The following is a 22,805-nucleotide window of genomic DNA, read 5'->3' as shown; positions in this document are numbered from 1 at the left end:
CGCCAGGTAGGACTGGGGAGGGGGGAATTCGCCGGCCATCCTACCCCCTAGCCGACTCTGACTCATCAGTCAAGACGCTCCCCTCCCTTCCCCCCTTCTTCATCCAGTCTCGGCCTCCTCCCCCCAATCTCCCGCCCCCTCGCCGGTCTCGTCTGGAAGCTGCTTTTCTTTGAGGGCCTCTGACACGGGGGAGGACAGGAAGCAGACCCCTCCAGTGCCCCCCTACCCGTTGGGGCTGGGGCCTTAGTTGGAAGAGTGGGGTGGACGGGAGGATGATCTGGATGGTCAATTTGAAGAACACTCCTTCCCCAGGGAGGAGCCTCCCAACCTTCAGGCACTCCTCACGGATTCCCCAACGGAGGTGGGGGGTTGGGGGCTCCATCTCCATATCCATCCTTTCCCAAAAGCCCAGCCTTAGCTGCCTCATAAACAGGAAATACCTATTAGGAGAGAGGGGAGGGGAGACGTCTGGAAGAGAGAGTCTGCCCCCTCCCTTCGGTGGGGTCCCCCAGCTGCTGGCTTCTCTTCCTTAAGCTTCAGGGTGGGCTCTAGGAGTAGATGCTGGGGACCTGGGCTGGTGTCCCCTTCCTAGGGCATCAGGCCCAGACTGGGTGGAGGGTCCTCCTTCGCTTTGTTACTCAGGTGGGGATTGATTGTGAAGGTTCCCTCACCCCTGCCCAGAGTCTGCACAGCTGGCTTGAACTGGCTGGGGGGAGGGTTACAGATGTGGAGGCTTAAGTGTTTATGAGACCCCTTCTCTCCACCTTAATTTTGCTGAGGGAGTATGAAATGATGGGCAGATACAGAGTAGTCTGGGGGTTGAAAAGAGGGCCTGCCAAGGGATGGGGATCCCTTCCCTTCCCTTGGGCTTAGGAGAGGGTGGGGGAGGGGAGCTGTAAGCAAAGCTACACACTAACTCCAGCACTTCCGTTCACATTGTGGATATCCCCACCCCTAGCTTTCCCTATCTTCACCCCCCGGGAGGAGGGGGAAGTCGGGGGGGGGGGGGATAGAAGGCTTCAGAGGGATATGACTGAAGCCATCCACACTTACACGGTTATCTCCTTGGCAGCATCCCCTGCCTATGTCCTCCCCTGCCTATGTCCACCCCTCCCCACATTCCCCAGGGCAGAGGTCAGCACTACAGGGAACCAAGGTAACAGAACTTTAGCCTGGAATTTTGGATACCTCGGTTTGCATTCCAGCTTTGCCACTCACTAGCAAATGACCAGGGACAACTGACTTCCCCATTCTGAACTCTAGCTTTACCCTCAGTAATAGGTACCTGCGGCTTGTTGAGAATTAAAGGAGACAATGTATGCCCAGTCACCTAGCCCAATGCAAGCTATGTAGTCAGTACTCAATATATATTAGCCCCTTCCTGCTTTCTTTGAAGTTATCTGTTATTTTAAGGGGGCCAGGAATGGGCTAGATTGGCTGGACCCCTTTCACTCTCTACTGTCCATGAATTGGCTTTCCCCCAATCTTGTAACCACTCACCCCTAAGGCCACTCATTCCAAACAACTAGCCTGGCCAGATTCCATGGTGATAACCAATCACTTGAGTGGACAGAGGGGCTTACAACCCACCCAATAGAGAGGACTTTGCCTCCTCTGAATCTAAAGTTCCCTTCTCTTAGATTACACATGTGGAAGGCAAGAAAAAAGGAAAACAGAATTTGTTGAGTATTTTCTATGTGCCAGGCACTGTGCTAGGTATTTCACACCTGAGACCTCGTTTGCTTTTCATGACAACCTTTAGGAAAAAGGTGCTGTTACCTCCATTAAACAAGCAAGAAAACACAGAAATATTAATAAATTCAAACTTTCTGTAAAACATTCTTTTCTTCCTGCTAGCTAGTTAATGCCTCCTTTAAACCTTGGTTATACCTTTACCTCCTCTGGGAAGGTACCCCTCTTACTCCTACTCCAGCTGATCTATTGGTCCTGTTTTCCTTTAAGGAAATATCATCTCAATACTGTTGGATGGGTGATTAAGGTAAGTGGTTTCAGCTTCTTGAGGAACCAGGCTTAGGGAGGTTGAGTAACTTACCCAAGTTCGCACAGCTGACAAGTACTTGACCCAGTACTCTTCTCTGCCTTACTTCTAGTTTGGACCAGACCTAGGGAAGGAAAGGAAAACATCAGTGGAGCAGCTCTGGGAATTGTGCTGCAGGCAAAAATGGGAGAAGTCACAGATGCCTGGCAGATAGACTGGGGGTAAGGTAGGGAGGCAGTGAGTCTGTGTGAAAGGTCTTTAATGAGTGTCCTGGAGGGTGGCAAGCTTGGCCAATTTGGATGGATGGATTTGAGAACCCAGTATTTTCTTTTTTTGAGGTGAAATCACATGACAAACTAACCATTTTAAAGTGAGTAATTCAGTGGCATTCAGTATTTTTAATATCAGTCAATAATTCAAGATGGACTCTAGACATGGGGAAGAAACAAAGTGGGAGGTGCAAGGTAAGAGGTGAGATTAGGAAAGGGGAAGGGAAGAGAAGCCGCACAGAAAGGCAGACAGCAGAAGCAATGAGTTAGAGTAGCCTCAGAACAGATGGGCTCCCTATTTCTCCCAGCTCCTAGAACCTGTCCCATCCAACTCCTCCTGATCTTGACCTTGACCTTCTCTATTTTTCCCTACATTTCCTTTACCTCTGAAGCTTCCTCAAATACTTATTGCCATTGCTTTTTCAAGGAATAATCTTCTTTTTCCATCAAGATAACAAGTGATATATGTCTTATTGATGGCTCTATTCCCAACACCTAATAATGCCTAGAACCTGATATGTATCCTATAACATTTATTGGATGATTATAAGAATTCTGATAAGATTTATTTTTCCCTGCTCCAACACCTTCCCCTCTTACCCATTTACCATCAGCATCACTATCAACATTTACCACGACCTTTCTCTGCCAGAGCAGTTTCTTAAAGATGTATAAGAAACTCTCCAGAAACTTGTTAAATATGTAGAAGTCCCCTTATTTCTGGAGGTAAGGGATATAGAAATCTGCATTTGAAAGAAATGCCTCAATTGGTTCCTAAGCATGCCAACATTGGGAAATAATTCCTTGTAAAAGGGTCCCTGCCCTTCAGAGCATTCTCATCAAATGCAATGAAGCCTATTCTTTCATCTCTCCTTCCATAAGAAGCTGATTGGAACAATGAGGGTGGGGAGGGTATAGCTCAAGTAGTAGGGCGCATGTTCAGTATGCACAAGGTGCTAGGTTCAATCCCCACTACCTCCATTAAAAAACAGGTAAATAATTGGCCCTGAATCAAGGCTAGCAGCTTGCTGAAGCTGTTCGTTTCAAGCAGGAGCCAAAAGAGTCTTTTTATGGTCTGTTGGCCATTTCAGAACTTTGGAAATGTAATGGGCAATTCATTAGAAAGAAAAATCTGGTATCACTGGTGATAGATGTGGGCTGATACTTATTTGTAGTTGATGAATACTGGGATTCCAAAATTTAAAGATCCCTGATTTAATTTGTTCATTAGAATTACAATGCTGTTGGATCCAGTTACTACCCAAAAAAATTGCTGTGGGTTTTCCACAAAAACAGTAGGATGATTCTTTTTGAGTTGTTTATTGGATTATAAAAATGCTTCTATATTATGGACATTGCTTGAGAAAATTACTTTCATAGTAAAGCACTTGTTAAATATAAACAAACAAACCTAATTACCCCCCCAAAAAAAAACTTAAGAAAAAAAAAATGAAGATATACAACTAGGAACAAAGGAGCCAAATAAAATAATCTACTTACTATGTGCCCCTTGGCAAATTGTTTAAACCTCCCTTAGCCTCAGTTTCTTCCTCAGTAGAATGCAGACAGTAATCCCTACTTTTCTAATTCTTCCAGGGATATTGCAGGGATTCTGTGAAATGAGACAGCAAGCTGAGGACTGTAGACCATACCTCAAATATGGGTTGTTTAGGGCTAAAAATAAAGCACTAAAAGGGGTATTGCCTGAAGGGTTGTGGCTCTCTGGAAGAATAACTGCAAACCAGGTGTATTAATTATCTATTACTGTGCAACAAGATGCCCTCAAATTTAGCATCTGAGAACAATAAACTTCCATTATCTCACTTAGTTCTTAAGGGTCAGGAATCCAGGAGTGGCTAAGCTGCTGGTTCTGGCTCAGGGTTTCTCAGAAGGTGGAAGTCAAGATGTTGTCCACATCTGCAGTCATCTCGAGGTTTGACTGGGGCTAGAGAATCTGCTTCCAAGTTCACTCTTGAGGTTATTGGCAGGCCTTGTTCTTCAATGGCTGTTCGATGGAGTCTCCAATTTTTTGCCACTTGGGGTTCTCCGTGGGCTGCTTACAGCAGGGCACATTGCTTTCACTAGAGTAAGAGATCTGAGAGAGAGGCAGAGAGAGAACAAAAGCACCTAGGCTAAAAGCCTCAGTCTTTTTATCATCTAATCTTGGAAGTGATACATCATCGCTTCTGGCTTATATTATTGGTCACAGACCAACCCTGGTACAATATGGGAGGGAACATACCTAAGAGTGTGAATAACAGGAGGCAGAAATTATTGGGAGCCACCCTGGGAATTTCTGACCACACCAGGTCTGGTCCTCAGTGTTGTAGTTCTGGAGGTTCAATTTAGGAAGTGAATCAGAATTCATCAGATTCAGGAGACTGACTCACACAAATTAAATAGAGATGAAACATTAGGTTGGTACTACTCTCCCTCTTTTCTAGAACTCCTTAGTTAAACTAGTCTTCCTTTTGAACATAACAAATGTGTTCCCACTGGAGTGTCCATGCACTGGCTATTCTTACCACAGAATGCTCTTTGAATGATTAGCTCTTCCTTGTGATTCAGGGCTTACTTCAGATACCTCCTCCTCAGAGGCCTAACCTGATCACACCATATAAAATTGTTCTCTCTTAACATTCTCATCCCATTTATTTTATTTTGTTTTATTTTTTTTACTTTTTTTATCCCATTTATTTTTTATTGCACTTTTGTGCTGAAATTATTTTGACTCTTCACTTAATTGAAGATTGCCTCCCCACTAGAATATGAGCTTTGTTGTTTTTTTTTTTTCTTCTTCCTCCTTTTTTTTTGTTAATGGAGGTGTTGGGGATTGAACCCAGGACCTCTTGCATGCTAAGCACTGGCTCTACACCTGAGCTATACCCCCACCCCCTAGGAAGGTTTTTTTTGGTTCTTGTTGGTCTGTATTATTATTGCTGTATTTCCAGTACCTAAAATAATGCCTGGCACATAGTAGGCACTCAATAGATAAACAAGAGTGCTGATTTGTTAATTCATACCAAGAAATGTATGTCACGTGAACTGGGTGTTTTGTCTCACTTAATCAACACACTTTCTCTCCATTGAAAGTGATATGAGAAGTCAGTTATAATCAGATGAGTCTTTGGTGAACATGGAGTCAGGCAAAGACATGATTGTTCAGCCAATGTTTGGTGGCCTATGTCTCTGAGGTTTTCCTTCAGGGCCCTTAGGAATGCACCAGCCAAAGAGGCTAGTAGCCACAACACCTCTGTCTAGGTAGCACTGGAGACCTATATATATATATATATATATATATATATATATATGTTTATATATATATATATATAAAATTAGATTTCATGGAGACAGCACATGTGGGTGCATATTGTTTTATCAGATACTGAGTAAAGCAAAAATGGCACAACTTTCTTTCTTTAACATGAATCTTTGAATCTTTTTCCCAAAGCCTAATCATCATAATACTGACCATAGTTAGTGCCCAAATCACCTTAGAGTATGTTTCTTCACAGAGGAAGAATTGTGCTACCCTATATTGGTTCTTACTGATTTCTCATAGGCAAATTATTTCCAAGTTTATTTGAAATAAATTTATTGTGGCCATCATGTGACTGTTTGATAGAGAAAAATGTGAAAAGATTCAGTGCTCCCAAAAGATTAATAAGAAATTAACTAAAAGGACGTTGCATTAGTCTTTCCAGGCTTCCATAACAGGATACCACAGACTAAGTGGCTTGAACAACAGAAATTTATTTCTCACAGCTCTGGAAGTTTGAAGTTCAAGATCATGGAGCTGGCAGGGCTCGTTTCTAGTGAGACCTCTTTCCCTGGCTTGCAGGTGTCTCTTCCTCTTCTGACACCAGTCCTAGTGGATTAGGCCCCCATCTTTATTATGTCATTTAGCCTTAATTACCTCTTTAAAGGCTCTAGCTCCAAATATAGTCACATTGGGTATGGAGCCCTTCAACATATGAATTATGCCCATGGGGTGGGGAGGAGGCAGATGACACATACAATTCAGTCCATAACAGAGGTCTCCTCTCATGAATTTTTTTGTGGGAATATGTATTGATGCAACCTTCTTAAAGGGTAATTTAGCATTATCCGCCAAAATTTCAAATGTATACATTCTTTAACTCAGCAATTTCCTTTCAAGGAAAACTATTACATGTACAAGAATGTTTTCTGTAACTTAATTTGTAGTTGTGAAAAACTACAACTAAAAATATAATTTAATAATTGATATATTCATTTAATGGAACTGGAACTCACTAAGATCTCAATAAATATTGGTTAATGGACAACATATTGTTACATGAAAAAAAGCAAGTTGTAGAACCATATATGTAGAATGGTCCCATTTTTGAATAAAGAAGATCCATGTGTGTCTGTATACATTTTTAAGGTTAAAACTTTTTATTTAGAAAGGGTGGATGATTGTATGCTAATTAGGACAGCTAGGTTGTAGAAAAAGTAACTTGAAATTCCCTTTTTGATGTCCTCCAAGAGTTGGATTACATTATATGTGTTTTGTTCTTTCTTCAGACCTGGAAAAAAATTTACAACTGATATGTTAACGAATTATTTATTCCTCCCCTTCCCATGTTTAGAAATCCTTATGATCCTTCAGACAGTTCCTTCTGGAACAAACTTTCCACTTCTCCTCCAGCCAACCCCAGTGGGTTCACCTTTACAGGCTCTGGGACAAGGACAAGAGGTAAGACATGTGATTGTTTCTTCACTGGAATCTATACATTTTTATATGCATAGAAAAAGCGTGGATGAATACGCACCAAAGTTAACAAGGGTTAAATCTGGAGAGCAGAACTGGAATTTGTAGGCCAACTATATTTTTTACTTAAATAGTTTTGTACCTTTTGAAATGATTTCTAAACTTTTGTAGTACAAACCTTTACAAAAAAATAGGAAAACAATAATACGAAGTAGCTTCTAAAAAGCAAATGAGTAAATTATAGAGATAGTGACGGACTGTAGAAACACAGAGCAGGATCATGATTGGCTGGGACGACCCAAAAGGCTTTCCTGGATAAAACAGGGGATGAAAGATGTTTCCAGGTTCAAGCATTCCAGACAGAAAAACAAAGGCAGGAGAACACCTGTTGTCTTTGCAAGACAGCAAGATGATGTGCAGCAGCAAGAAATAAATTTGGTAATGAGACGCCAACGTGGATTTCAGAGAGACACCGAGAATGCGGTGTTTAAGGTTAAACTCACAGTAATGCCGCAGTGTATTAGGTGAGGCTTAGCTCCTGGAGTGCGAGTGCCCACGAGGGGGTGCTATTTCAAAACACAAGCCCACTTGAACTAAGGTGAAAGGTATGTACAGCAGGTAAAACATAAGACAAAGAGGGTGTTCCGACAATTGGACAAATTAGGAAAATTAAAAGATGCGCAAATGTTAACTCGCCTGTTACCTCGCTCTCCCCAACTAGGTTCCCCCGCGAAACACAAAACTGCATTACAGTATACCGATAGCACGTGCCACTCGGGGTCAGCTTAATGAGACTACTATTCCCAGGCTTCCTTGCGAGGCAAGAGCCCTCTTTCCGGGTGCAAGTGGGTATCGCCGCTGGGTCTTCTGGGATCCGTAGTCTTGCGGTGTCTTTCGGGAGTTGTAGGTCCCGTCGCACAATCGGCAGGGCGAGGCGGCGCCGGCGATCAGAGCTGCGCTGGGTGTTGAGGGGCCAAGATGGCGGCGCGCCGGGGACGGAGAGACGGAGTCGCGCCGCCTCTGAGTGGGGGCCCCGGCCCCGACCCAGGCGGTGGGGTGCGCGGCAGCAGTTGGGGGAGTCGCAGCCAAGCGCCGTATGGCACTGTAGGCTCTGTAAGCGGCGGGGAGCAGGTAAGAGACTGGCTGGCGGCCCACGGCTGCCAGCAAAGCGGCGTGTGCCGGGCGGTGACACGTGGACGCCACAGGAAAGGGAAGAAGCGCTCGGGAGTCGATGCCGGGTGACTGCGGGAGACGGGTTGGGCCGAGCGGACCTGGGTCGTTTGCTAGGGGGATGCAGGTGGAGGCGCAGTCCTTATAGCCATTTCTCCCGAACGCCAGAGGTGCAGAGCCAGGTGTCGGAAACATGGTCCATGGTGGGGGTGGGGGTCAGGGATTCGGACTTGGAGTAGAAGACTAAGATCCCTCTCTAAGGATGCCGAGTTGGGGTGCTCCTAGCCCCGCGCCGCAGTGCCTTTTCGGAGCCACGTGGGGTTGGGGGGAGCGGTTTTGCCGGGAGAACTTGTCTGCTTCCCCTCCCCCTCTAGGCGGCTCCGGCACCCACGTGGGTTGGGCTTGGAGGGGGTGGCCCGCGGGTCCACGTGGGGGCGGGGAGGGGATGTCCACGTGGCTCCCGCTCCAGGCTGCCCGGCGTCTGGTATCCGCGCTGGAGCCGCACTGCCGGGAACTGGGTGTGTCTCAGCCGGTCCCGCCATCTCCGATCTGGGTTGGGGGCCCCTGGGTGGGAAGGAAGGTGGACTCAACTTTGCCCAGAGCCTTGGAGTTTTTTTCCTCCTGCTTTGATCCGCGTCGCCTCTCGACAGTGGGTGGTGAAGGACTTTCCAGATGTGCGGGTCGTCTATTCCCTGCGGATGGCGGAGTGTGTTGGGGAGGGTAAAAAGCTGAATATGAAGGGCTGTGGAGTGAGCTTGTGGCGGCTTCTGTCTGACCGGCTCGGGGTGCGTTGTGAGTCACGGGCACTGGCGTTTTGGTTGCCTGCAGACCTGTCTCATTCGTGATTCAAAGGGTATGAGGAGTGTCAACATGTACGTGGGACAGGCTTAAATAAGGGAAAGGGAATCCTCTCTGTCCTCAGTTCTTCCTCCATCTCTTTTGAGGAGGCAGCTAAGGCCTTCTTTGAACTGACATACAAATTGAGATGATCTGTGTTTAAATTTTTCTGGAATTTTTGCTGGGGAGGGGAAGAGTTGGAGGTGATTTGAGAACTATTCAACACTAGCCGAAAATTTATTGAATGAGGAGGGGATTTTTTTTTCTGTAATCTTTTTTTCTTGGCCTTCAGTTCCCCATATTTAAAAGTGTTATCTTCCCACTTCTCACCAGGGCTTCTTAAAAGTTCCCACCCAGAGTGGTGGTGGGCAAGACTTAGTCTGAGCTGTTATCTCTCTTAAGCAATTAAGCTGAGTCCTCGAACGCTTTTTTTCCTTCTTGTCTCTAGGTGGGAGTTGGGCTGCAGGCTGTCCATAATGTCAGTTCTAGCAGGCCATTCCAGGCCCCCCTACCCTTCTCTTTTTTTCTCAGAGGCCCCATCTTCTAGGGCTAGTGCTGCCCACCCTTATGGGGAGAGGCAGGAAGTATCCATGATCCAGCTGTAATCCAAGTTAGATGATCATTTGGGGTTGGAGAGGATCTCATGGCAAGGTTGTTCACCACAAACATACACACAATGATGAGCGTGTGGAAGCTAGTCAACCAGCTATTTATTGAGATTCCATTATTTTCAGACACAAGGGATACTGTGGTAAACCACACAGGGTCCCTGTCCTCCAGGATCTTATGTTTTTATCAGGATACACAGACAGTAACTAATGATGAGTGGGACAAAAGGAAAGTGCCTATTTGGGATTATATAATCAGCAGTAGTAATCTATTTTGCAGGTCTGGAAAGGAACATTTTAAACTAAGACTGTGTGGTGGGGGCAGGGGAGAATTTTGTCAGAGGAAATAGTACGTGAAAGCCTCAAGGTAGGAGAGAACATGACTTACTGGAGAAAGCTGTGTGGCTACTGTATATAGAGATATGCAGAGTGTTGAGAGAAGACACGTTAGGGAAGAATCTGGAGGAAAATATCAGGACCACCGTAAGCCATTTAAGGACTTTAGAACTAATGCTGAGAGCAGGAAGATGCCCTTGGAGAGGATGAGGGAGGGTCTCAAAAAGTGATCAAAATGTGTGTGTTTTTTTGTTTTTTGTTTTTTGTTTTAGTTTGTGGCTGGTTTTGAACACTGCAGGACACACTGGATGTGGGAAAGCCAGTTGGGAGGTTGTTAAAGATGCTGGTGGCTGGCTCATTTTTAGCATGGGCTTGGCCCCTAGATGATCTTGGTACTCTGGGAGCTGTGCTGTTTGTAGGATGGGTGAGGTCAGGTGAAGAGCAGGGTGTCTCTCACTGGGGCTCCAATACCTACGTGATAGAGGTGGTGATGAGTAGTTCGTAGAGCTGGGTATTGTCTTAAGATTCTGGCCTAGTGGCTGGGTCAGGTAGGTGGCAGGGCAAGTCAAGATGCAGCTTCCTTGCTCACTTAGGAGTGTTTGCTGAGCCAGGTGCTATTCAGCAGCTGGTTATAATTACAGGATTATGAAGGCCTGGGAGGAGTTAGTGGCTAAAACCTGCCACCTTGCACTTCGTCTCCAGGCCTGGCCTCCTAAAGTGTCCCTATCTATCTTTTCCTCTCCTTGGGCATTGTAACTCCTCAGCTTGGTGAGGATGGTAGGGGGTGTAGTCACATCTGTTGCTTTTTTTCTTTTGGAAAAGGTACAGAGTTTTCCTTTTGCTACCAAAGGAGAGGGGAGACTGGCTTGTCCGTGTTTGCTCCTCTTTGATCTTTGCATCATCTGTAGTTTCTTGTCGTGGAGGTACTCTGGTACTCTGGCCTCTGGCCTTGCCAGCCCTTACAGCCACTTTTGGCTCTGCCCACGCCCACACTCTTGACAGTCCTGGGCGGGTGGCTCCCTGCCTGACAAGGCTGAAGATGTTGCTAGTTCTTAGGGAAGAGTTGGGGTGGGGCTTTTCCATCCACAGAATCAAGCTTTCTCTTCTTTTGCTCTAACCTAGTAGGGATAGGGAAGAGACTTTTCCCTTGGTACTACCTTTGAGAGGTTGGGTGCACACTGTAGGACCTTCAAGATAAAAGTCTGAAATAAGTGTGAATATCAACTGTGTATACTCTGATACACTGTGCCAGGCATCATGGATAACCAGGAAGCGTAAGCTCAGTTTAAACCCTTCCAAGAACCAAGAAGAATATAAACTAATAGAGTACAAAGGGTGATTTGCCCCCAGAGGTACTTGGAATCCAGTTTTAGTAATGATGCAAGGAATGTCATAGGGTGGGGAGAGGGCAGGATGTGATTGCCAGAGAAGTGAGTGGTACAAAAAATGAATTCAGGGGTGTGAAGAGAGCATGGGTTGGGAAAGCCTGAGTCTAAACCTTTTTTCACTCAGAAGGTGGGCAAAAACACTGTCATCTGGTTGGGGCTTTGGCTTATAGGCTGTACTTACCTCTTCTCAGCAAGTCCAGAGGTTTGGCTATGGTGGGGCCCCTGCCGACTCCAAGGTCATTGGTGGAGGGCTGGGTACCTGGTTTACAGAGCATGTCAATCAGCTGCCCCAGAGGGCACATGCCCTGCAGCCTTCACCACACCTTTCTGACCTTCCCGCCTTTGCCCCAGGTGCTGCTACATGAGGAGGGGGATGATTCTGGCTTTGTCAGTCTGTCTCGGCTGGGCCCCTGCTTGAGGGACAAGGACCTGGAGATGGAGGAGCTGATACTGCAGGATGGGACACTGTTGGGGACCATGCACAGTTACATGGATGCCTCCCTCATCTCCCTCATCGAGGATTTTGGTAGCCTTGGAGAGGTGAGCTAGGGCTGGGCTTGGAGGTCTTCAGGCAGGAGCTTTGGCTATGGTTCAGTGGCTCTGCTCTCCCAGAACCTTGACTTCTAGATACCCAACCTGAATCACTGAAGTATGTTTTCATTTCTAAGTGAGAGTTGGGCTGCAGACTGCCAGCCACGTCCCATGTCCCATGTAAAACGATACCCTGGCAGGCTTAGACTATAGCGCAAGGCTTTTTTCCCCTTCCTGGGCCCCTGACTTACATGTCCTGAGAGTCCTAAACTTTGTTTTGAGTCCAACTCTGGCTTAGCCAAGGGTTGTCTGCTGAGCATCCCACATCTTACCTGAGGGTGGAGGGAGTGTGAAATGTAAGCTTGAGATTCAGTTTTGACAGGCCTCTGTTGACACTAGAGAGGTGTTGGATGGTAGTAAATGAGATTGGAACCCATGCCTCCTGGTACTCAAATCTTTCTCTGGCAAATTGAGCTGAATTGAGTCTGGGATTCTGATTCTCTTCGCATCCTGTCCTCAGTAGCCCAGTACATCATTAGGGATGTTGGTAGGACCTTCCTGTTGTCTTTCCTAAGCAGAGCAGATTATCTCTGGAGGACCAGAATGAAGTGTCGCTGCTCACAGCTCTCACAGAGATCTTGGACAATGCAGATTCCGAGAACCTGTCTCCGTTTGACAGCATTCCTGACTCAGAGCTGCTTGTGTCACCTCGGGAGGGCTCCTCTGTAAGTGTGGGACCAGGGGAAGGGGATGTGTGGTTTATGCAAGGGTTAGAACTACGTATGTGGGCCCACTCACGTAGCTCAGAAGCACAAACTGATTTCAGGTCTTTTTCTCCCTTTAGCTACACAGGCTGCTCAGTCTCTCTCGGACACCCCCAGAACGTGACCTCATCACCCCAGCTGATCCACTGGGCTCCAGCACAGGCAGTAGTAGAATGAATGGGGTAAGCCTGACCTAGGGAGCCTCATGGACTCCCAGCGGGGAGGAGCATGTGGGGACAGGTCTGGAAAAATATGTTCCTGGAGAAAACTCCTTTTGCAGCTTCCCTTCTCTCTTGTAGGTTGAGATGTCTCTCACAGATCCCCCTTGGGACTTCTCTCCACCTTCCTTCTTGGAGACCTCCTCCCCCAAGCTTCCTAGCTGGAGACCCCCAAGATCAAGACCCCGCTGGGGCCAGTCCCCTCCTCCCCAGCAGCGTAGTGATGGGGAAGAGGAGGAGGAGGTGGCTGGCTTCAGCAGTGAGTTGCTTGCTGGGGAGCTCAACAACTCTGTGAGCAGCATCCCAGACTTCCCCATGCACCTGGCCTGTCCCGAGGAGGAAGATAAAACAGCAACAGCAGAGATGGCAGTGCAGGCAGCTGGTGATGAGAGCATCTCCTCCCTGAGTGAGCTGGTGCGGGCTATGCACCCATATTGCCTGCCCAACCTCACCCACCTGACAGCACTTGAGGATGAGCTTCAGGAGCAGCCGGATGACCTGACGCTGCCTGAGGATTGTGTGGTGCTGGAGATTGTGGGCCAGGCAGCCACAGCTGGCAATGACCTGGAAATACCAGTTGTAGTGCGACAGATCCCTGCTGGACCTCAGCCTGTGCTCCTTGATGACTCCCTAGAGGCCAGTTCAGCCTTGCAGCTGCTCATGCCTACACTAGAGGCAGAGACAGAGGCTGCTGTGCCCAAGGAAGCCCTCTGCCCTGAGAAAGAGGGGTTGTCACTGGACTCAAAGGAAAAGCTGCAGTCGGCCTGCTTGTTGGAGCCCAGGGAGGTCATGGAGCCAGTGGCACCCAAGGGGCCTCAGAACCCACCAGCCAATGCAACGCTGAGTTCCCAGAGAGCTCGAAAGGGCAGGAGGAAGAAGAACAAGGAGCAGCCAGCTGCCTGTGCAGAAAGCTATGCCCGGAGGCTGAGGTCAGCCTCTCGTGGGCAGTCTACAGTGGTTACAGAGGTGACCTCTCAGGCAGGCAAGTTGCCTCAGGAGGACCTTCAGAGAGGGGTTGGACCTTCCTGTGGTAGAGGGAAACCCCGGGCTTGGGCTCGGGCCTGGGCAGCTGTCTTGGAGAAGCCTAGCTCTGGGAACTTGGAGAGTAGTGCTGGACAAGCTAGTCCTGCTCAAGAAGGTCCGCCAGACCTCTACCCCAACCTGGTTGACCCCATCCAAGCCGACCCTGTTTCAGCCCATCTCTTGGTTGAATCTGCTCAAGCTGACCCCATGCCACTTGACTCTGTTGAAGCTGATCCTACTGCAGTTGACCCTGTTCTAGCTGACCCTGTACCTGTTGCTCCTGCATTGGTTGACCTTGCTTCAGCCAGCTCAGAGCTTGTTGACCCTCTCCCAGCTGACCCAGTGCTGATTGACCCAGTCCTGGCTGACTCAGCAGCAATTGACCCTGCAGTGGTTGTCCCAATCTCAGATGACTTGCCTTCAGTTGACCCTGTTCTGACTATCCCAGTACAAGTTGACTCTGTTCCCAGTGACCTGGCTCCAGCTGACCCTGTACTAGTTAAGTCTAGGCCAACTGATCCCAGACGTGGTGCAGTATCATCAGCCCAGGGGAGTCCAGCCCCCCAGCTCCTGGAGTCAGAGTCCTCAGACCCCCCAAAGGCCATCAGTCCTGAGGTCAAAGAAGTCGTGGGTCCTCTGAAGGGGGAATGTGGTACCAGTGCCATAACCCAGGAGGTTAGACCTAGGCCTCTTAGCCTATCTGAGTACCGGCGACGAAGGCAGCAGCGCCAAGTAGAGGCAGAAGAGAGGAGCTCCCAGCCCCCAGCTGGGAAGTGGCCCAGCCTCCCAGAGACTCCCACAGGGCTGGCAGACATCCCTTGTCTTGTCATCCCGCCAGCCCCAGCCAAGAAGACAGCTCTGCAGAGAAACCCTGAGGCTCCTCCTGAGGCTTGCTTTGTGCCTGTGGGTCCCTCTCCTGCTTCTCCTAATCCCGAGCCACCTGCAACCAAACCTATGGCCTCAACTCCCACTGAGCAGGTGTCATCCCAAGAGATGCCAGTGCCAGCAAGACCTCCACCTCCTACCGTGCAGTCCATGCCCCCTACAATGCCCACTGCTCTGCCTTTTCCCTCAGGTGGGCTGGTCATGACCCCTATGCTGTCCCTTCCCTCAAACGGGCAAGGGGTCCCCAGTGTGCCCCCACCACCCTTGCAGCCTCCGAGTCTTCCGATGTCTATGGGGCCAGTGCCACCTGATCCCTATACCCACTATGGCCCTGTACCACCCTGGCCTTGTTATCCCCCTGTGTCCCCTTCTGGGTATCCTTGCTTGCCACCCCCGCCAACAGTGCCCCTAGTGTCTGGTACTCCTGGCGCCTATGCTGTGCCCCCTACTTGTAATGTGCCTTGGGTACCTCCTCCTGCCGCAGTCCCACCTTATAGCTCCACCTGTACCTATGGGCCTTTGGGATGGGGCCCAGGGCTACAACACCCTCCATTCTGGCCTCCTGTTCCCCCACCTCCTTTGTCTCTAACCTCTGTTGGGAGAGCTATTCCTCCATCCAAGGTGGAGCCCAGTGGCATCCCAGCTGGCCCTCCTGAAAGTGTACTAACTGTGCCAATGGCTCCTCCCCTCAGTCTTGGGGCAGCTGGTCAGGGAGCTCCACAGATAGAGCCCACCAAGGTAGAGGTCAAGCCAGTGCCTGCATCTCCCCATCTGAAACACAAGGTGTCCTCCCCGGTGCACAGCCCTCCGATCAAGGCTTCACCGTGCCTGTCTGCTGAGAGTGTATCTGTTGAGGAAACTGCATCAGAGAATCTAAAGCCTGAGACCCAGGAGACTAGGCCCAGGGAGAAGCCTCCATCTCCTGTTGCCAAGGCTGTTCTCACACCTGCATCAAGACAGAGCACTGCCACCAAACTGCCTGCTGTCCACCCAGCCCGTCTAAGGAAACTGTCCTTCCGGCCTAACCCCCGTACCCAGGGTCCTGAGGATGTGGTGCAGGCTTTCATCAGTGAGATTGGTGAGTGCCACATGGTTCAGTTTGAAGAATGGCATGGGGGTTGTATGAGGAGTGCCCGCCACAGACCAGGATAAACCACCTTGATGGAGCTGGCCTTTGTTGGGTTTCTTCGGAGAGTTCTTGAAAGGTGGAAGACTGGATTTGTTTGATTGTTTCCTGCTTTGTGTTGCTTCCTTGGTTTACTGAGTACTGTGGGCAGGGGGAGTATAAGGGGAGAAGTGAGATGATTTGGGACTTCTGGGACCTGTGTGCTCAGTTGACAGGGGCTGGTTTCCAATCCTATGTTGTATGCTTCCACAGGAATTGAGGCATCGGACCTGTCCAGTCTGCTGGAGCAGTTTGAGAAATCAGAAGGTGAGGAAACGGGTCACTTCGCTGCAACACCTTTTTGTTGATACTTCCTTTGGGTCCTGCCCTCTAGTTGCTTAAACAGGGGGAGGGGGGGATCTCAGCCTTTAGAGCAGCCCCCTAATTGGCATGGGGAGACAAGATCCACCTATGACACAGTCTAAGCCAGGGAGAGGGTGGTGGATACAGCATGGCAAGAACTATGAAAAGTAGATAGATGAGAGCCAGGTATGTTGGGTTATTTGAGGACATTTTTATAGAGGGAAGTAGCTCTTCAGCTGAGCCTTGAAAGAGGAATTCAGAGAGTGTGTGTGGTGAATATAAGCAGAGATATAAGATTGCATGTGGTGTATTTGGAAGGCAATTGATAGCTCTATTTTTCAGTCCAAGGCATGGATCTAGGTGCTGTGGAGGATACTGTGTCCTCTTCTCAAGGAGTTATGGTCTAATTAGGGAGGAAAATCTTCAGAAATGATTCCTGAATTGGTAACAGGTATCTGTAGTACAAGGCAAAATATAAAATATGATAAGTGTAGATCCAAGAGTACGTTACAAAATTAGGAAGTTAGGAGGGTTATGTAGAACCTGGAATACTAGGCTTAGAAGTTTGGACTTTATCTCAAATTCAGTGGGAGTGTGGATGTTTCTGAGCAGAAAGATGATTAAAAATAGCATCTGGGCACCCACTGGAAGAGAATGAATCTCTCTTGGGAGAGCCCAATGGAGAATGTAGGCAAAGTGGATTTTCCTCCTGTGGGTCTCAAAGCCAGCCCTTCTGCGTCTCCTCAGTATGGAAATCTAGTTGGGCTTTTAACTAGTATGGTTTCTTTTCAGCCAAAAAGGAGTGCCCTCCCCCGGCTCCTGCTGACAGCCTGGCTGTAGGAAACTCAGGGTAAGTATGGAGACATATAAGCGAGTTACCCTACAGCTGTTGGTCAGCAGCCGGCCGGCGCTCCAGGACTGTCAACTGGATGCCTCTGTTACAGGGATGTTTAGTAAGCTCTAGAGTCTTTCCCTGTTCCCTCACCCCCTGCTCAGCCCATCATTACTGGGCACTGTCTTGGGTGGTAAGGTAGGAGGCTATGTATATGTAAGTACCATCCTCTGGCTGATTCCACATGGTGATGCCTTTGTCTTCTGGCAAGTCATGCCTTTTGGGATTTCTTTCCTTTATTTAACAAACTTTAAGGTTGCTCAACACTGGTGATGGTGTAAGAAAAACTGGGGGAAGATGTTCATGGCTAGGGCTCCCCTGACTCCTTGGAGGACACAGGCATCCTGGACCTCCTTGTTTCCCCATTCTTCCAGCACTGAAAGGCCTTTTTTCATTTTTCATGTTCATAGTACGCCATCCTGTTAAGCTAAGCATATTTTCCTCCACATAGATTTTGGGTTGGTTTGAGCTGGGCACATGAGGCTCCTGGCTTGAAGGAAGTGGGGGGCATTCAAGGTCATAGCCTGCCTCTAGGAATTGGGCAGAGCTGAGTTGATACCCAGCCTACATACAGTTCAGTTACTAAGATCCCTTTTGTACTGGAGGAGAATGATAGGGGCAGTTCGTGCCCCTCATTCCTCTCTGCACACACCACGTCTCCCCCGTTGCTTTGTGAGAAAAGCAGATGTACAAGATGTCGAGGAGGCAATGAACCAGGCTTTCCCTTTTCCCCCCCGCCAGCAGCGTTGACACTCCCCAGGAGAAGAGGCCCCTAGACCGGTTACAAGCCCCAGAACTGGCCAACGTGGCAGGTGGGTTCAGGGTGGGGATCTCTGCCTTTGATTAGTTTATGCAGCAAATGTTTGTAGAGCCCACTCTGCACCAAGTGTGTGTAGGTGTTGGGGATACAGAGATCTAATCCTCATCCTCGAGGTTCTTACACTCTGCAGGGCAGATGTGTAAACAAATGAGCATGTTGAGTATCAAGAGGTTGTAAAGAAGCCTGTGTGGATTATAGTGAGGTCAGATGAAGAGGGACGGTCAGGGCAGGGGCGTGAGAAAAGCGCTGATACCATTCAGGTAGATTTAGGGGGTGGGGCATTCTAGGTAGATGAAAGAGCTTGAGTGAACTGAAGAAACAAACCTAGCCTGGTATATTTTTGGGAAATTGTCAGTGGTTCATTTTGTGTGGAGTATAGTGGCTGATCAGGGTGGTGGGCAGAGCTAAAGTAAGAGAGAGCTGGAGTGGTAAGTAGGAGGTCAGGTTATGGGAACTTTGAATGCTATGCTAAGCTTTTTGGACTTTATGGTGTACATTGAAGAAGCAGTTGAAAAAGCTTTACCAGATTGGTTTTTGGGTGTTCCTTCCAGTAGGAATGTAGAAGACAGGTGGATGGGTGTGAAGCCCAAGGTAGGAGATTATTGGGAGGTGATTACATGAGTCCAGGCAAGATGCAGCCTAGAAGTCAGGCAGTGCAGGGGGTAGGTCTAAGAATGGAGAGGTAGACCAGACATGACCTGGCCACCAGCTAGGTTTGGGCAGTGAGAGGTTGAGGGGGTCAGGAGGACCCTAGCTGGTTGGGTTTCTGTTGCTGGTCTCCAAGATGGGAAATACAGGGAAAGGAGTAGTTCTAACAGTGGGAGAAGCTGGGCTGTTGACCATTGTTAGCATACTTTGTGAGATGAAGTGGGGGTCTCTGGAGCCTGTATACAGTGTTCAGAAGTGTAGAATTGGATCTCATCCTGCTATCTCCATCCTCCCTCCCCTCACAGGGCTCACCCCTCCAGCTACCCCTCCCCATCAGTTATGGAAGCCCCTGGCTGCTGTTTCACTGCTGGCTAAAGCCAAATCTCCTAAGTCCACCGCCCAGGAGGGAACCCTGAAGCCTGAAGGAGTTACAGAGGCCAAACATCCAGCTGCAGCCCGCTTCCAAGAAGGGGTCCATGGCCCTAGTCCAGTCCATGTGGGCTCTGGGGACCATGACTATTGTGTCCGGAGCAGGACCCCCCCAAAAAAGACGCCGGCCCTAGTCATTTCAGAGGTGGGCTCCCGGTGGAACGTCAAACGCCATCAGGATATCACCATCAAACCCGTCTTGTCCCTGGGCCCAGCCAGCCCCCTGCCCCCATGCACAGCTGCCTCCCAGGAGCCACTTGATCACAGGACTAGCAATGAGCAGGCAGATCCTCCAGCCCCCTGCCTTGCCCCATCTGCCTTGCTGTCCCCTGAGGCCTCACCCTGCCGGAATGACATGAACACTAGGACTCCCCCTGACCCCTCAGCCAAGCAGCAGTCAGTTCGCTGTTATCGAAAAGCCTGCAGGTCAGCCAGCCCCCCAGGCCAGGGCTGGCAGGGCCGCCGTGGCCGCAGCAGCCGTTCTGTCAGCTCTGGGTCCAACCGGACCAGCGAAGCATCTTCCTCCTCATCCTCATCGTCGTCTTCCTCATCCCGGTCCCGGTCCAGGTCCCTCTCCCCCCCACACAAGAGGTGGCGAAGGTGAGCTCTGATGGCCTGTTAGGTCCTCTCTGCTTAGGAAGTTCATAAACTCTACTCTGGTTTACTTTGAGAGCTTTTGTACATTGAGTTGGATACTTTCAGGCACTGAGGCTTCTATTTCTGTCTTTGGCTTTTGTCTTCTCCCCCTTTTCTAGATTGTTGAAGGAGGTAAGCTGTGAGAAGATAGATAGCTTCTGTCCCCTGTTGGACTTTGGGATATCTGAGGTCTCCTGATTTCTGGAGACCTACCTTGGGGAGACCATTAGGGTGTGATCTTGACCATGTTGATTCCTTTGCATACTGTATCAATCCTCATTTATGGTATCTTCCTGGTGGTATGTGAGACAGTGGGCTAGTGGGTTGTTAATGGCAGGTAGTCCTTTAATCATCTGTTGAGAAAAGAGTCTGGGACAGTTCCTTTGGGTGTCACAATGGCCTCATCTGTTTGGCAGTACTTTTTTCTCAGTAATAGACCCAAATTTTCCCACTGAATCAATGAATTTTTGGTTTTTGATGGTGAAGCTTGTTTTCAGAAATGGCTGCTAGCACAGGTCTAGCATAGTCACCTCCCCTTAATGCCCTGTTGATAGTACTTTTATGAGACGTGAAGGAAGGAGGATCCCAAAGACCCAGACCTGACATCCCAGCTAGCTGTAAGACCTGGGGCCCAGCCCTTTATCTCTGAATCTCCATTTTTTTCTTTTCTGATCTATTAAATACTTTTCAATGTTTAATTGCATAATTGAAAATAAATATGATCTGTGCCAAAACACTCTAAAACATCTAAAGTTCAAAAGGTTCTCAGTTTGGTCATCTGCGAAGAATTCTAGACCTCTTCTGCTGTGCTTTGCGTTTGGTCCTGAGCTTCCTGACGGAGGCAGGGCTGGGGCCAAGGTGAGGCAAATGGAATATACCTGTGCCCCTCCCAGCATTACTGCCTGCCCCTTTGTTCTCCAGGTCCAGTTGCAGTTCCTCTGGACGTTCCCGAAGATGCTCTTCCTCTTCCTCTTCCTCATCTTCCTCTTCCTCTTCCTCATCCTCATCATCCAGTTCCCGAAGCCGGTCCCGCTCTCCATCCCCACGCCGGAGAAGTGACAGGAGGCGGCGGTGAGTGTGTTTTCCAGGGAGTCAGTGTACCTGGGATGCAAGTGCCTGCAAGTTCTGAGACTTGAGCTGTCTTATGTCTGGGGGACTGACAGCACCTTCTCTTTGTCAGGTACAGTTCTTATCGTTCACACGACCATTACCAAAGGCAGAGAGTTCTGCAGAAGGAGCGTGCAATAGTGAGTAGAGGAACAGGTCTTGGGAGGAGGGGGCTTGCTTGTCCCTGAGCCATGAGCTCATAGAGCCATCTGCAGTTGTGTCCCTGAATCATGGTGTGTTAATTTCCTTGATACAACATAGGAAGAGAGAAGAGTGGTCTTCATTGGAAAGATACCTGGACGCATGACTCGGTCAGAGCTGAAACAGAGGTTTTCGGTTTTTGGAGAGATTGAGGAGTGCACCATCCACTTCCGTGTCCAAGGGTAAGGTTGGACCCTAAGGTCAGGATGTCCTTTCTGTCTCATTTATCTACCTTGATGCTTTTTTGTCTTTTCCCCCTTGCTCTGGTGTGCTGGGCTATGTGGGACACTCTTCATTTCTACAGAGGGTTGGCCATTTGGGGAATGAGAAGAACCACCCCAGTCCCTCACTGTACCCTGGAAGCCATCTCTTCTCTATTGCATGTGCCCAGATAGCCATCTCAGCCTCTTTCTCACCCTCCCCACCAGTGACAACTATGGCTTCGTCACTTACCGCTATGCGGAGGAGGCATTTGCAGCCATTGAGAGTGGCCACAAGCTGAGGCAGGCAGATGAGCAACCCTTTGATCTCTGCTTTGGGGGCCGCAGGCAGTTTTGCAAAAGAAGCTATTCTGATCTTGGTGAGTAGGGGGAGGCCCTGTGCCTTTGGTATACTTCGTCTTTCTGGAAGGGTCCCCAGCCCTTTGAGAGGGAGATTAGGTAGGCAGACTTGTCTTTCTCTGACAGATGAAGAGCCTAAGGGGTGGGATGAGAGGAAAAATGGGGGGCCTCCTGTCTTTTGACTTAAAATCCGGGCAATTTTAGCTCCATCCATTATTGGGATGGGAGGTGGCGGGCCATTTGAAGACCCTGAAGTTGGGAAGTGTGCTCGGGGGACCTTGATGTTTGTCTCTTTCTACTTTTATAGACTCCAACCGGGAGGACTTTGACCCTGCTCCTGTAAAGAGCAAATTTGATTCTCTTGACTTTGACACATTGTTGAAACAGGCCCAGAAGAACCTCAGGAGGTAACCCTGGGCCCTTCTCCCCCAATCCCCCTTTTCTTTGGAGGTGCCCAACCTCCTCCACCCCTCCCCCACTCTAGGGGAGAGAGCTGCTAGTGAGGAGATGACTGTTTTATAAAGAAATGGAAAAAAGTGAAATAAAAATGTGTTAAATCAGATTTTTTTTAAAGGTTATTTGTTTTTTATAACAGGCATTGAAACACGGTCACTTACATTCCCATGTAAGAGGGATGGGGCTCCCCCAGTGTTTGGAAACTCTAAGTTACTATGCAGACTAATAAACATAAATTAGAGAGAACTCTCAAGTGCTGCTGTGCTTCCTTCTGTGGAGCTAGTACTAGAAAAGTCCCTTTTCCTCTCTGAACACAACAGGGACATGCTTACCTCATTTAGTTCTTAGAACCCCTCATTGATCAGGTGCAAAATTCTTTTGGACTTGAAACTTTGCTCCTCAAGAATGTTGTCAGTGAAATCAGTAATCTAGGGCAGTGCTTCTCAGATTTTAAAAGGGCATTTGAATCATCTGGAGATCTGTTTAAAATGCGGATTCTGACTTCTGGCATAGGGCCTGAGATTCTGTATCTCCAACAAGGGGTTGCTGATGCTACTGGTCCAGAAAGGAATTTTAATATCAAGGACCCAGAGGAAGCTCACACTTGTTCCAAAATAAACTGCAGCTTGTGTGTATATGGACCACATTAGTTTGAACAGAATGCTTGGTACCCAGCAGGTGCATAGATGCATGCATGTGGATAGACCTTTGGGGGAGGGGGAGTTACACAGAGGAGAGGGGAGTGCCTACTTTGAGAAAGGCAAAAGGGGAGGCAGTTGGGAGGTTTTCTAGTTCTCCCACAGGGAGAGTTCATGGTAAACTGTA

At 48.6% G+C, this 22,805-nt stretch overlaps 1 protein-coding gene and 2 non-coding genes across 8 annotated transcripts; 2 read left to right on the top strand and 1 right to left on the bottom strand.

The window, feature by feature from the left end:
• Positions 1-3,268: 3,268 nt before the first annotated feature.
• LOC116667435 lies at positions 3,269-3,402 on the top strand. The gene has a single exon (XR_004324310.1). It is a non-coding gene; the product is annotated as a small nucleolar RNA SNORA2/SNORA34 family (small nucleolar RNA).
• A 3,479-nt stretch (positions 3,403-6,881) lies between these two features.
• On the top strand, positions 6,882-22,086 carry PPRC1 (PPARG related coactivator 1). Of its 6 annotated transcripts, none has more exons than XM_032491042.1 (14): positions 6,882-6,988; positions 11,694-11,882; positions 12,449-12,598; positions 12,718-12,819; positions 12,937-15,841; positions 16,142-16,195; positions 17,024-17,081; positions 17,865-17,935; positions 18,897-19,620; positions 20,578-20,727; positions 20,837-20,903; positions 21,025-21,146; positions 21,393-21,544; positions 21,832-22,086. In XM_032491042.1, exons 1-14 carry the CDS (start codon positions 6,890-6,892, stop codon positions 21,933-21,935), a joined length of 4,947 nt encoding a protein of 1,648 aa, XP_032346933.1. In that variant the 5' UTR covers positions 6,882-6,889; the 3' UTR covers positions 21,936-22,086. The 6 variants fall into 6 exon arrangements, with proteins under 6 accessions (XP_032346933.1, XP_014413302.2, XP_032346932.1 ...); XM_032491041.1 differs by lacking the exon at positions 6,882-6,988 and adding an exon at positions 7,930-8,134 and having other exon boundaries at positions 17,868-17,935; XM_006182955.3 differs by lacking the exon at positions 6,882-6,988 and adding an exon at positions 7,931-8,134 and having other exon boundaries at positions 12,452-12,598.
• LOC116667428 lies at positions 6,893-7,018 on the bottom strand. Its single transcript, XR_004324305.1, has one exon. It is a non-coding gene; the product is annotated as a small nucleolar RNA SNORD22 (small nucleolar RNA).
• Positions 22,087-22,805: the final 719 nt, after the last annotated feature.

This window comes from Camelus ferus, chromosome 11 (genome assembly GCF_009834535.1).
Source record: "Camelus ferus isolate YT-003-E chromosome 11, BCGSAC_Cfer_1.0, whole genome shotgun sequence".
NCBI classification, from domain to species: Eukaryota; Metazoa; Chordata; class Mammalia; order Artiodactyla; family Camelidae; genus Camelus; species Camelus ferus.
The sequence above is the reverse complement of the archived record's forward strand: the minus strand, read 5'-3'. Positions and strand labels throughout refer to the sequence as shown.

Excerpts from the sequence above, each read along its gene's own strand:
- PPRC1 (XM_014557815.2), top strand. The coding sequence starts at position 7,982 with ATGGCGGCGCGCCGGGGACGGAGAGACGGAGTCGCGCCGCCTCTGAGT. Across the intron at positions 8,135-11,693 it reads CTGTAAGCGGCGGGGAGCAG|GTGCTGCTACATGAGGAGGG; the intron begins GTAAGAGACTGG and ends CCTTTGCCCCAG. Across the intron at positions 20,728-20,836 it reads AGAAGTGACAGGAGGCGGCG|GTACAGTTCTTATCGTTCAC; the intron begins GTGAGTGTGTTT and ends TCTCTTTGTCAG.